The following is a 14,785-nucleotide window of genomic DNA, read 5'->3' on the forward strand; positions in this document are numbered from 1 at the left end:
TAATGTTACAGTTAACTACATAGAATAGAAAACTTACAGATAAAAAGATTCTCGTCGGAAACAAGACGCAATAAATAGCAAGAAACCTCGCTCTACCTAAACATATATCTATTAACGAAAAACGACAAAATAACAAGTTGAATTCAATATCTTCAATAATTTTGCTTTCAAACAATCACAAGTGATAAATTACTAGATTTAAAAAAGTAAAAACGCCCACAATGAGGTTCAATGTATGGGGATGCCAGCGAAACCCCACCTTTCTCTACCTGCACTGTAATGCTTATTTACAAAACCAACTTGAAGTAGCACATACTGAGATACGAATAATGTCTTGTTGCAGCGAATGTTACTGCAATATGGAGATTAGGGGATCGGGACGTTGACTCGGACTTTACTTTATAGAGAACATACCCACTAGAATAGCTACCATGTGAAACAAAAAAAATGAGACATAAAAAGTTGCTAGGGATTTGGGTTTTTATCTTAAGTCTCACGCAATGTATTAAATCGGGCATTATTAGATTATTGACGATGCAATATCTATTCGAAACGATCACAAATCTATTTTGTACACTGATAGGCTTTTAGCGACATTTTCATTCACAGTTTCTGGGAATTTAAACATTTTAAAGGCAGCGGGTACAATAATTACTAAGTCTTTCTTCGTTTCATAGCTGAAGACGCTGGCAACTGCTAGGCGAAGACATTCACAAGTTTCAAGGGCTTTTATTTGCTAACAGCCCCAAAAAGAAACAAAAATACCAGATATTACTACTTCGACAAATCACTTGTAAAATTACACAAATATAGACAAATACTGACCAGCCTAAAATATCTAGCTAAATGGAATAATCGTGAAAACACAGAGTAGTGACGATACAATAGCTTGGATATACATTTACAAACTGAATTAAACCCTATGACTGCCAATTCCTTTTGGTTGTTTTCCTTTTAATGCAGACTATAGCAAATTTTTCACAAACATTACGGGCAGCTTATTTGAACACAGGAGGCTACAACTGCCCAAAAAGGCAATGTTGTAAAGATGCTTGATCTCAACATCAGGGCGAGGCTAGGACCTGCTAGCAGCGGCTTAGCTTCGTTTATGTGTGTAACCTCAAAAAGTTGTCACCTATGGTAATAGCGTAATGCCAACGTAGAAAAAATGTACCTAGTTAATTGGGTAGTCACTTTTTTGAGACGACGGAAATGTATGGTGGGTGAAGGGAGACTAAATAATGGAAAACCTGCTCTACTTGAACTTTATATGTTATAGAACTTGACGAAAAATAGAAATATATTCTTGACTATATACAGATTTCTACCGTAATATGTATTTCTACTATAATCCGCATATATCTTACAGAAGAAAAGGGCTTCATTTTCCATCGTTGATGTCATAATTTCTGCTGGCTGTAAGAAAAAACAAAATCGCTCCTTAGGAAAAGAGAAATGAGAATATTATGTTATTATGGAGATTGGAAAAGTTAAAACAATTTTTTGGTGACTCAAATACCTTTTTTAAACTACTAATAGTAGTTTGAAAGAGGGGTATCTATCAGCTAAAGCCTAACTCTTTTGATAAAGATTGATCTCAGGAAAAATGGTTTGTAATATGCGTATTTATTTATTTTTCTGAATTAATTGTGAAAGGAAGCACCGTTGCTATCGAGTTCTTATTTACAAGGATGTTTAATAACTACTTCTTTATGCAACAAGGTTGGTGGCATACAGATATCTCGTGCCATAAGAAACATTAGAGGCGTCCTTGATCATATTAAGATCCATTCACACCAGAATACAGGACATAGTATTTCCTTTCACACTTTGCATAAATTGTTACGCTACGTGCTAGCTTTAACGTCCAGATTGCTATGTGTTATCAATGCATTAGGCAGAGAAAATAGAGAAAAATCAGAGCCGAATTCCATTTTTCAAGGTACTAGATAAATAAGGTCATTCAAAAGCCCGGATTATTTTAAAAATCGAATGAAACAGCAAAAATCTGGAGCTTAAAAGGCAATAGATAGATACCACAGTGGCTTAAAACATCTTCCAATCAACCAATCAGTGAGCAAAATCCACTCACACGGCTATTGATTGGTTAATATTGATTGACAGATGGCCTAACCCACATAAATATATATCGATTGCCTTAACGTAAAGGTTTAGGGACAGTCATAGAAACAGACTACATCTACATCTACCAATTACTGTCTGCCTTTTATAGAGAAGGTTCTGACAGGGCGACAATCCAGAATGGGAGGTCATCAGTATGTTCACAAGAGACAATTGAGAACTAAGTGACTTGAACCCAGGCCAAGGCGAACCTTTAGTCTCCTCCAAGTTTCTGGGTAACCATTTATCACATGGTTTCTTATGAGAGAGTATGCATGTAAGCTTCAAGTTTGCATAGAGTTGGACACATATCATTGACTTTCCACCCTAGCAGTCACAGTTGAAAATTATTAAAATCAATAAGGATATTTCAAGTTGTTTATTTTTTCGTATGGATCCCATACAGTGGATGCATATTCAACAGATCGCCTGACCAAAGCTTTTGTATGCCTGTGCTTTCAACTGTCGGTTAATCTGTGCTTTCGACTTTAAGATATTTTGCACTAGATATATACTTCAATTTGTGTTCAGGTAAGATATATTCGTCCATAACTTGGGTTTTTTCTGCGACTTACTGCGAGAACTTTGCGTTTTTTGCATGAAACTCCATACTCCACCTCTCCTCCCACTAACAGTAATAATATTGAAGTAATTAAAACATTTTGCAACGGTAGCCTACTTACTATTTTCACTCTGTTTTCTTAATTTCCGTCGTTTTCTCCGCTCTATGCTTGCCAGCTCTGTTTTCAGTTTCCCATATAATTTTTGAATTTCGTGTATTCTCCCTTGAATTACAGTGATCCGCTCGGCAGCATCAATTTGAGAAAGTTCGGCTTGAAAAGTAAAATGAAAACATCAAAATCCACGAGATAAAGAGGTATTTGTACTCTATGAAAAATCATCAAAAATAAACAGCAATTAAGAGAATTTCGAAGCCACGTCAAAGTGGAACTCGAAAAGTCGGAACGCATTCGAAATACCGATAAAATGATCATTGCGCCTTAATGTTACTGAACACCTGCGAGTTTACGTTAAAAAATGGCAAATAACAGTAGTTCAAGCCAATTCAACATAAACAGCAACACACTTCATACAAGGGAAGATTCAAAACAAGAGTTCAGTGGAATTAGCATTGACTTAAGTTCATCGACATCAACAATTGCTTGCAGAATTTGCCAAGACAGTAAAAATCTATCAGAGCCGTTAATTTCACCATGCAGGTGCTCTGGTAGCATGGGCCTGATTCATAAAACCTGTCTGGAGAAGTGGCTAGGACATTCAGGAAGCAACCGATGTGAGGTTTGTCAATTTGAATTTAAAACTGAACGAATATCAAAACCGTTTAGAGTATGGTTACAGGATGGAGACCATTCTCGAGATCGGCGCTATTTCCTGATCGATGCCTTGTGCTTTATGTTGCTAACACCATTAGGCTGTATCAGTTCGTGGCTCTGCATACAAGGCGCAAAAGAATATTACGAAACAACTGACAAATGGACCGGCTTCGGACTGATTATGTTATCTACCTTCTTGGCTTTGATGTACATATTCTGGGCATTGATTACTTTCAGATATCATATCGAGGCGTATCGAAAATGGCAGAGAAAGAATCAAGTTGTTCGCATAATATTTGAAGACAGTACTCTGCGAGAGACTGAAAATGTATAGAAATATGTTGTGCATATTTGTTTGCAAAAATTCCAATTTTTTATGTTTGAGATGTAGTCTGTATTACTACGACAATGTATCTGTACAGGGTAAAAGATGAACACAGTCACTTTCAATTGAAGGGACAACACGATAGCTATAGAGGCAGTATTGAAAACATCATAACAAGAAATGTTGTGTGATTATCATATTAAGTGTAAAAGTAGGAATTGCAAATTGGAACCTCCCAGTTCTACGCATTAAAGCATGTTTAGCTCTGCCTATACGGCAATGTGAGCTATATAAAAGATAATAAAAATACATGGTTTGAATAAGAATATTAAAAATAAAACAAGGATAAAAAACGAATAATATGATTCTAAGGTGAAATCTTAATTAGAATATTGAGAAAAAAAAGGATAATGAAAACGAATAAGATGCTTTAAGGTGAAGTCTGAAAGTACAGATCTGTAGCAATGGCGCCCATTAGATGTGTGTTTTTATGAAACTGGGAATAGTTTAGTGCAGCCATTCTTAGACTCCGGCCCGTGGGCCAACTCCAGCCCGTAGCAAAATTTCATCCGGCCCACCGAATTCTTTTAACCTCGAAAATTCGATTTATCTTTGGTTTTGTGTCCCCACTGACATTTTTCTTTTTTCAGTAGTAAACTTTAATTGCTTTTCGTAGACAGTTATTTGTCCGAAAAGGAGTACCGAAATAGGAGATGCTTTATTTAATCAATTGATCGTTCTATAGCGTTTAAGTAACTGTTTTTTAATCTGTTCATCTTACACGCTGTTATGCTAAAATTATTCTAAAACCTTGCAAGACTTTTCCTTTTCATGTCAATAGATAAAACTATGGAATCTAGTTATGAAAGAATATTGCCTTGAATTTTTTCCCGTTGAAATCTACTTGAGGTGCTGTTTTTGACCATTCCTACATTAATATAACATACAATTTGTCTTGCCACCAACCATGGCGGGGGCCTACACTGAATTCAGTCCCTCGACCAAACTTCAGCCGCGCTTCAAATCGATCCAACAAGAGACTAACGAAGATTAACCTTCTAGGCTAAAAATAGCATAGAACGATTTTCTGGCTCAGAAACATAAAGTTACAAACCTTTGTGAACACTATTTTTTGGGTTTATGCGAAGATAGGGAGGCACGAAAAAAGGACTGATAACATCTTATCACTAACTTAGCCTGGTAAATGAGATCTGAGTTTCATTTTGAGCAACCTTTTAACACAGGGTATGGAAAAGTTAAAAACCAAGTGGCCCCCGTAGAAAGTCTATATGTTTTTCTTTCCCGGCACTTAAGATAATTAAGAACCCCTGATTTAGTGGATAGATAGTAGCCAGATTGTCATTCGCGGCTGGTGAAAACTTACCAAAGAATCGAAAATTTTCTGTACATTGGATCAATGTCGTCACATTTCAAAATGAAACCTAGATATTGGGTCATTCAGGAGCTGAGAATGTTATTCCTTTCTTGTTGAAGATTATGATCCAGTTCAAAATATCGAATTATCGAGCGACAGCCAGGTAACAGCAACAAACAGCTTAAAATCTTAAAATCTTAACAAACTTCCTTACATTGCCTGTTGAAATGTTACTTCTATCATAATGTCGAAATGTATCAAACAGTTCCAAAAAATTTTTTCACTTACCTAAATCAGAAACGAAGTCAAATTTTTCTTTTTCAAATTCCGAAGTGGAGTGGCGTTTGTCCTTTCCCCTTCGGAAAGGGCTCTGTTGACTGTTTTCACTTTCGCTTGCATCAGCCACAGAACAACTTGCAGCGCGTCGTCGCCTCTTCCTCTCTCGCCTCTTTTTGCGACGGTCTCGTTCCGGGGTCGAAAGACTAACTGATGGTGATACCATTTCACTCCTTTGGTCGTGTTTATTTCGAATTGGCGAGGAATTGACTTCTTTCATTTTGCGTTGTTTCTCTGCATCAATGGCTGCTGCTCGCTGCAAAATATCAACAACATGTTCCATACAAGTCAATCCATTACTGTTATCCATTTCTGAGTCATCGATGTTATTATTCTCAACTTTCAACTTTTTGTCATCAATATTATCGTTTGTTTCATCCATGTTCTCTTTATCAGAAGTTTTCTTTTCATTTTTTGACTGTTCAACTTTTTCTGACACCGCGATCTCCTTCAGACTTTTTGTCGCAACTCCGTCTCCCTCTGTCTCGATCTTTACAGGTCTCCTGTCCTTTAATACTTTCCCATCATTTCTTCTTTTACTACCCCGCCGGTTTTTTTCTTCCTCCTCGAAGCCTTCCTCTGTTTTTATTGATTCATCTTTCATTATTTCATCTCCACCTTCGCTATTCTGTAATAACTGCCTATCATTTTTCATCAAAGCGCAATCCGTCAAAATTTCCATTGCTGAAGATTGTCTTTCTACATTCTTTGAAAGATCCTTCAGGTCATTCTCAAAAGCAATCGATTTAGCACTTGCAGCTTTTCCTTTTCCACTTTTAGGGCGATCTTTCTTTTTGCTGTCCACTGCTTTTCTTTTGTTATCCCCCTTACTATTTCGTCCATCATTTCTTTCATCCGACCACAGATCAATAGAATATTCTGATACAGATTCTTCATCCTCCGCTGAATCTTTGCTTTCTTGTTTCCCAAACGGACTTCGCTCGTTTCTTCTTCTTCGTGTCGTCTTTCTCTGTGGAGGTGTTCTTCCTTTGTCCTGAACATCGACGTCATCCTCCTTCGCACTACTGCTTTCACTCTCTTCTTCACGTTCCGGCGATTGACTTTGCTTTTCACGTCCTCTTCGGGGACGGCCTGATCCAGTGACGTCACTTGCAGGAGATTCTGTACAAAAACGTTCTTAAATATTCAAAATGTATCCAGAACAAAAATTGCGAACCAGCGTAGAAACGATTTAAAAACAAACGAAAACTAAACACAACAAAAACATACCAGAAATACTTTCTTCCAAAGCAGTTATGAGGAAAACATCTTGCATTGAGTTTCTCGTCGTCCTTGGCTTCACGGGATGCGGTTTCATGTCAGCAAAGGGGGAATCGATTTTCTGCGCTCCAAAATTTGGTTTTGGATTGGGTGCCGATGATTTTGGCTGCGATCCTTTCAGGGGTGTGATTGACGGCTTGGGGTTGACTGCCGTCGGTTTTGCTGATTGGACAGGCTGTTTTGCCGGTGTGTTTGTAGTCTTTTGCGTACTCTGTGTTGTTTTCGTCGACTTTTCATGGGGGTTTGAGGGTGGGGTTCCTGGATTTAAAGGCGGTGGCGACCCTGCCTTTCTAGATCTAGCAGTAGTCCTAGGAGTCGGTTGATGCGTTTGATGAAAATTATGAATTCCAGGTGGTTCTGAGTGATTTTTGTAGCCTCCCGAAGAACTGCCTTTAGCACCCTATAAGAAAAACTCGATGCTTAGGCCAAAAATTCAGATCAGTTTCATGATCAAAGTAGAACTGAACTTGCCAACGTAGCATATACTAGAGGTAAACGGCTAAAAGCACCACTGGTTATTAACTATGAAAGATATACTACTTAAATAGTAAATTTAATCAAGTAATACATATTTGATAAAATCAGAGCGAAGCTCAAATTGAAATTGTGTTTATTTTATGCTAGGCCACAAACGCATGACTTGAGCTGCCTTGTCTTAATCTCCCCTGGGTGAAAAAATTTATACAGCCGCAAGCTTTTCGAAAACGTATTAGAAAAACAAAAATAAGCGATTACCTTGGAAGCAGTGCCTTTCTTCTTTGGAGGATAAGGACTCAGACCTTCGATAAACTCATGCTTAATCCACTCATCGTACCTGCAAGACAGCATGGATTTGCTAGACAACGTGAAAACGTAAACAAATCCTTTAGGCCTATTTTTGACAACAACTTCTTGTTCAACACAATAATTTCATTGAAAACTATCGCAACCTACCGTTACAAAACGAGTAAAAATTCCTAGTAACTTTCTTTGTTTATATAGACATTTAATTGCAGGGCGAATTTAACTTTTGTTTTGAGACAAATGACAGTGCTTGCAAAGAGTACTTGGCGGCCATGACATTTAATGAATATAAAATACTTCAGGGAGGTGTTCCATTCAAAAGAATGATTTTATAAGTCTTGACTTTACAACGCCAACATGAAACAGCGGGTTGACTTTCAATATTGATTCCACGTACATTATTTTTCACATGGAGCGAAAACGGTTAAAATACAAAAGCAGAAAAGGTAACAGGTTCTTCCCGCAAATCTCGCTGATAAGTTCATTGTTAGTGGAAAAGAAGACAGTCTGAGTATTGTCATGCTAATAAGGGCTTTTGTCTACAATAACAAGGAGGAAAGTCTTTGCTGGTGGCCATTTTGCTATGCAAAGCGTAATTCTAAATCGACGAAAGGAGCAAATGTCCTTTATAATCTGACGTGCGTTCACAGGAAGTACACTGCAAGTTTGTTTTTTAAATCAATTTGATAAGCATACCGATGGTTCCAACCTCTGTAATGTACATAGTACAATAAATCGGGGGTGAGTTCTGAATCCACATCAATAATCTAGAAAAGAACATAAATAGGCAATATAACAAGAACGAGTAAATGAGAAATTGAAGCCTCTACAAAAGATTCAAAAATTCACGAAGTGCTACTATTGAAAAACATCGTTGCACCTTCAAGTAATAGCATATACTGATTTCATGGGCTCTGTTGCAGAAGAAATAACAACAGAACACCTGCTTAAGCAAGTATATGGGAAAGGTTATTAGTAACAACTGATAACCCTTGCCGTATTTGCCGTCGTCCTGGCTACAATCAACTCAGACGAACTATCTTTGCTGCTACCCCTGCAAAAAGTTTTGGGGCACTAACGTGAGCTTAAAGTTCAAGGGAAAATTCGACCATCCCAATCTCCCCCTAAGAACAATGTTGATTTACTACAAAATGACTTGAGAGAACTGGAAGTACGTTTTTCGAATAAATTGTATGAAATTTGCCTTGAATATCAACATTGTTATTTGGGTAGAATACCTAAATGTATAAATAATGAAACGAAAACTGCTGGGTGCTTCAAGGGAATCTGATAGTCATCGTATATCGTTCTTACAATATCGTTCTTGATTTTGAAACTTTTAAACCTATTGAAAATGCATAGAAAGGGAAAGTCTCTTAAAAAAATCTTGACGGTGGGCTCATTTGCAACCCCCCCCCCCTTCTGAAATCAAAAACCAGATTTGCGACAAAAGTACCTTAGTGTTTTGACTGAAGAAAATCTAAATCGGAAGAATCATGATAACAAACTCGATAAGGAGTTGTTAAGATACACTACAACTTTTGCAAAACTTAGACATTTAATATCAAAGTCTAAATTATTATCTTTGCGGCGTTATTCATTTCTAAAACAGGCATATTCATGGAAAATAAAGGGAGCTAGAAGAAAGGAAAATTTTAAAGTTTATAATTAAAGCAAATTAATTTTCAAAAGCCAAAAATATTGCGTCTTCAAGTTAGATAAGAAAGCAAAATTTAAAATATAAAATTTTATAGTTGAATATAAAATTATTCGTTCCATGTATCGTACCCGCTACAACGGACACGGCTTGCAGGGAACTTTTCGAAGTTATTTAAAAAAGGTTACAAACGGAAGTCAACAAGACTGATAGAAATCTGGGCGAAAATATTTTCCTCCACCGGAGAGCCCGTCTGTGGAATAATCTGCCAAGAGACCTTGCCAGGCTCACTAGGTACGAAGCTTTCATGGCGACTTTGAAAAAGAGCACCTTCAACTGTTGCAAAAAGAAACCCAGTTTTACCAAAATTACTTCTTTGCCCGATTCATAATAGTCTCATTCAAATAATAAAACGTGCATGACTTTACTGAATACAAAATTGTTTTTTTATTACTGTTTAACCAACCTAATTATGCAACAGCTGTAAAACTAGAATAACAAATAAGATTATGTGTTTGTTAACTTTTTTTTATATCCATACGATTGCTGGACTACTTATAGCTTGCATAATATCTTTGTTAGCCTGCGATTCCTTTGTATCCAGATATCATAATCCTAATCTTAATCCGAGCGGTCCAAGCTCCACAAGCTTTACCTTTCCGGGGTCATATTCAAAACAAGTCTCGTTACACTGTATTTCTAGATTGCATTATGAATATCACAAGGATTACAGCGTCCATTTGCTGAACGACATCTTCATACACTCTGGGTACAAGACCCTCGGTGAAAGAGATGGTCAAACAGTGGTCTTCCCGCTCTTTCAGCGACCCACTCTTTCACTGTGGGTCTGGCACTCAGTGCATAAAAATTTAAAGGTGTGAATAACCACTCCATTGAAAGAGCACCTTCCACAAAAAGCCCCCCCCCCCTTGCGAGAATCAGCAATCATATGAGCGCCAAGGGCACTCATTCGAGACAATCTGGAATACATACTCAATCATGTAAAAGGCTCGTTAGTTACATATTTAGAATAATCAAACAACCCATACCTTAACGATCTGATTTCATCGCGTATTATTTTTGTCCAATCGTATAGTTTTATAGCACGATAAGGTTAGCCTTGTTTAGCTTAAAGATTCGCGTGTAAGCTTTACGTATATGACTCTTTTGAAAAGGGCAGGAAAGCTGGGGAAGACACAACTAAGCAGCAAACGAGTTCTGAAGTACGATATGCAACAACAGCCTTCAATATCCTTTGAGTTTCCAATGCTCTCATTTAATCATTTTTAGGACCGAATGTGAGCTTCTGTTTGTTAAGTTCAAAATTCAGCCAATACCTATAGATCCAAAGTCTTCTACGTAAGTCTGAGAGGCGTAACGCTTAGTCGCTACATAAACAATTGCGTCACTCCTCGCCTTACAACCCTGTTGTATATTTACGATGCCAACGCCAAAGTTGCTATTTAACGCAATTTCAAATAAAGCAATGCGAGAAGTACTTCTTTCATCTTCTATTTGAAACATGCTGCTACTCTAAACATTCTGAATGTAACGAAAATGAGAGATAAGATATATTAAAAACTTAATTGCAGGTATTCGATTTGAAATGCAGTTAAAGACAAAACATTGAATGCTATATGAAATAGTTTAAGAGAAACAGAGGGTCACTCGCCTCTTCAGGAGGCAAAGATGAGCTGTAAACTTGCTAAAGCGTATTTGCAAAACACGAAAAGAGAGGGGAAATGCTAAAAGTAAACATACCTTGGCCTCGTAAGCTCTGTGAAGTTTGCCTTTGCCATATTTAACAAGAATCCTTGCACCAATTGGGTACTTGCCATCCTCAGTCATTGTCAGCTCACTTTCGCTCTTCGTATCTGAAAATTCCTTATCCTCACTAACAACTGAGCTGTGCGGGCTATTCACGATATCCACTAACTCGTCCCCCTCAGACTGCTTTGTGACGTCACTATCTAATTCCATTTCGCCTCTTCTTGAATAAGAGTTCATTTCTTGGTAACTCTCTAGACTTTCATCAGAAGAGTCTATTGGCGAGGCCATTTGCTTATTCCCTTTGCTTTCTTGCAGATTGAACTGTTTCTCTAGAGAATTTCTTCTCGGCCTACTTGACCTTGTTTCTCTCCTTTCAACTTCAGAGTCACTTTCGTTTTTGCTTTGCATTCGGGTTAGTCTTCGTACAGCATTATTTTCATTTTCTGAGTCACTTTCTGGCTTCTTGCATTTATCCTTCTCTTTAGCGTTCTCCTTTTCCTTTGCAGGCTCTTTTGGTTTATCTTTATCATTAGTCTTCTTATCGGGTGACAAGTCAATTCCCTTTTCTAACGCCTCGTATGGAAATATATACCTATTCAAAAACACAAAAGCATAATGTTAAAGGCTTCGAAATGATTAAGAAAAAGCCCAACATTAATAATAAGGTGCCCTTATTAACAAGTGCAAAAGAACTGGTTAATAAGAAGAGAGAATCACAAAATGAACATATCAAACACTCAATATTAATCGGTATCAATATCAATATCAAACAATATGCAGATTGATTGACTGATAATCGTATTCTAACAATAATCACAAAATCAATAAGATCAGAATAGTTATCACAGTCTAAGTTCAGTGATTGGAAATTTCAAAGGATATTAAAACATGTTTAACGTATCAAGAGCTGGGTTTATTGAAAATGGTCTAATTTTTGAAACATTGACTGTCGGCCTGAATAAGGATAATTGAGGAAGGGAAAAATATGTTCCAATAAATTTGAATCAAGCACAAAACAAATGTATCTTGAAAATACCTCTTATAAAAATTGCGAATGTTATAGGCAGCTGTCGACGGAGGGTTTGTCATTCCCATTTCCTTGTATATGTTCCTCCACTTGTTTAAGTTTGTCACCTAAAACGATTGTACTATTAGATGACAATGTCAACAAACAACTTTTATGGTACTAGAAAGATCTCAAAATCTTCCAATTGAAAAAATCTTTAAAGACGTCCTAGATGGCAGAAAGGAAAAGCAATAAATTATGTTGATTGCTTAAACCATACTCTTAAATATCAATATGACATACATAATAATCTAGAAACTAACACAAATTCACCATATATCATTAACTCTTCAAGTTATTAAGGGGTACAACAAAAGACTGAAATCGTTAATACCTCATCCATCCCGCCGTGCTTCGTAACAGTAACGTAGAGTTTGAAAAGATCGATTTCTCTACACCCAAGAGCGGGGGGTTTCGAGATTGGTGTTCCTGTAAAAGAAGGTTCAGTAACACAGTGAGAACAAATGTAAACTTAAATGTAAGTTGACACTTACTAATCAATATTTTTCTTTTCACTTTATAGAAACAATCAAACTGGACTGTTCAATAAATATTCTACATTAAAAAACCTTCTGTGTCTTCAAATTGTAGAGCGAAGATATTGAATATCTACAAGGTAATTATAAGGATGTTTAATATCTAACCTTGTTCATCCATGATTTTGTACAATTTTCTAAGAAATTCTTCTTCTTCCGGAGAAATTGCCTCTTCTTTCATTACATCCTCATCTTCGCTTGACGATGTCTCTGTTGTGTCGTTTAAATCAATGTTCCACCCTCTAGGAAGCTCTCCATTATCAAAAAACGCCAGAGCTTTTTCTATAGAGCCTCTCAAAATCGGATCGATTTTCGTCTCACCTTTCATGTAACTCAAAACTGGCTCCTTCTCTTTACAGAACTCCTTTATATCAGTCTTGTTAATTGCGAGTCTATAAAAAACGTAAAATTTTTATCCTGTGTATTTAACGAATCTAACGAAACATACTGATACAAGATAAAAAGGTGTCGTTTTCGTATGACGGTTTAAACTACGAAAAGAATTGGGAAAAAGACCTCAAAAAGTAACTACTGACCTTTAAAGCTCACAAGTACAAAAGAAGAGGTAAGGGCACTTTGCTCAGAATATATCTGTACTCTATCAACATTTCTAAGTGCCCATTACTTTTCAGCATCCAATAAGGTTAAATTTTTGCAGTTCTATTTTACAGTAAAAAACTTTTGATTTGAGCTACTGCATTTTGACGTTCAACTAAGCAGAAATTGGAAAAATGAAAAATTAGCTACAGAAACAGTTTCTACAGAGAGCTATTCTGAATAGTCGATGGCACTAGAAGTATTAAGACTGCTGTTGTATAACAAAATGCATTTATTACTTCTTACATCCTCAATATAAAATTGATTAAAGCAAGCCATACGAAGCTTTCTAAACTGAACAACAGCAAAGCTAAGCAATGCTTACTTCCTTCCATCCTTAAACGACTGAACAAGCAGCTGCCCTTTGCTGACCTCCAATCCCTCTGCCATGTGCTTGCGAATACACTAAAGGGTGAGTTCACATTGCCAATGAAAAATTAACTTAATAATCTTTACACATTGCAAAATCTCTGGGTTACATTAAAAATTAGATATTTTTTGCCATATGTGTACTGGAACCAAAACATAATCAAATGCTGTTCACCATTCAACTTTTAATTTCAAAATGAATATTTCGTGATCATAGCTTGTGAATAGGAATAAAAGTATCGAATAGTGCAAAGAATTTGAACAACCAGTCTAGCTAATATATCATCTATACAGCGAGTAGAAAGGCCGGTGCACTTTGAAACTATGAAGACTAACCAATTTAAGTGACTTTATCTCGAGTCAATTGATCTATGAAAGAAGCTCATCTATGAAAAGTGTCGTAAAATATGGCAAAATGGTTCAAAGTCAGGAACTTTTTCTCGGATATTTCATTGAAACAGTGTAAAAAAATGCAGAACGTACCAGTGCAGGAAACCAACTTTTCCTTCTCTCCCCTAGCTCTACACAGACAACCTTTAGAAGGAGATTGAAGGAGCGTTGTTGACACGATTCAATAAAAAATGCAATTAAGTAAACTATTTTGGATTTAAAGGTACTTTGTAAGGATGATTCAACAAAAATGCCATTAAGTATGCCATTTTGTCCCTCAGTTAAGGAAGTTCAAAAAGACTTTCAAGATCACCAAATGCACAAAGCAAGAAAAATTCCAATGATTAGCAACAAGGTGAATATAAAAACAGCAATGTTTGTTTTTACACACTTGTGATAACGACAAATAATGAAGATATTGACACAAAACTGAAACGACTTGCTCTATTAAAAATTTATGGCTCAACTTTAAATTCCCCACAAAGATAAAATTACTCTTAACGTGCGAATGTACCCAGGGAAAGGGGGTAATTGATGCATGTTTCTGTTTAGAAGAATGACAAAGAGCCTTTTTCGGTAAGTGAAATAATCAGATATTTGAATCATAGTGGATGCACTACAGGTAGAAATATAAAATGAAAAGTATGTACAGATTAAAATACCTTCCCAAAGGACGAATCACGTTTTTTCTTTGATAAATGTTTTGAGTCTTCATCATCTCCCTCAACATCACTACAAAGGCAAGAACTCCCATAAACATTTTGATAGTTAAAAGTTATGTTTATATTATAGCTTTTATACATCTTTTCAGCAAACTTGACATTGATGGAGTACAGAAAAGTTGA

At 36.5% G+C, this 14,785-nt stretch overlaps 2 protein-coding genes across 2 annotated transcripts in view; one reads left to right on the top strand and one right to left on the bottom strand.

Annotated features, from left to right (window-relative positions):
- The window catches only part of LOC135685332 (uncharacterized), a 26,541-nt gene continuing 11,756 nt past the window's right edge, over positions 1-14,785 (bottom strand). The window contains exons 8-20 of the mRNA XM_065201246.2: positions 14,603-14,672; positions 14,034-14,084; positions 13,507-13,586; positions 12,693-12,976; positions 12,383-12,477; positions 12,019-12,116; positions 10,974-11,574; positions 8,252-8,322; positions 7,508-7,586; positions 6,722-7,172; positions 5,444-6,613; positions 2,805-2,954; positions 1-1,416 (exon numbers count right to left, since the gene is read on the bottom strand). Coding sequence (XP_065057318.2) covers positions 1,382-1,416; positions 2,805-2,954; positions 5,444-6,613; positions 6,722-7,172; positions 7,508-7,586; positions 8,252-8,322; positions 10,974-11,574; positions 12,019-12,116; positions 12,383-12,477; positions 12,693-12,976; positions 13,507-13,586; positions 14,034-14,084; positions 14,603-14,672 — 3,235 coding nt within the window. The 3' untranslated portion in view covers positions 1-1,381. The remainder of the gene's footprint in view (positions 1,417-2,804; positions 2,955-5,443; positions 6,614-6,721; positions 7,173-7,507; positions 7,587-8,251; positions 8,323-10,973; positions 11,575-12,018; positions 12,117-12,382; positions 12,478-12,692; positions 12,977-13,506; positions 13,587-14,033; positions 14,085-14,602; positions 14,673-14,785) is intronic.
- Positions 3,004-3,999, top strand: LOC135685360 (E3 ubiquitin-protein ligase MARCHF2). The gene has a single exon (XM_065201279.2). It carries the CDS (start codon positions 3,160-3,162, stop codon positions 3,787-3,789), a length of 630 nt encoding a protein of 209 aa, XP_065057351.2. The 5' UTR covers positions 3,004-3,159; the 3' UTR covers positions 3,790-3,999.

This window comes from Rhopilema esculentum, chromosome 10, assembly GCF_057945365.1.
Source record: "Rhopilema esculentum isolate cy_ngs chromosome 10, ASM5794536v1, whole genome shotgun sequence".
NCBI classification, from domain to species: domain Eukaryota; kingdom Metazoa; phylum Cnidaria; class Scyphozoa; order Rhizostomeae; family Rhizostomatidae; genus Rhopilema; species Rhopilema esculentum.

Bases quoted from the DNA above. Each gene is read 5' to 3' on its own strand.
- LOC135685360 (XM_065201279.2), top strand. From the start codon at position 3,160: ATGGCAAATAACAGTAGTTCAAGCCAATTCAACATAAACAGCAACACA.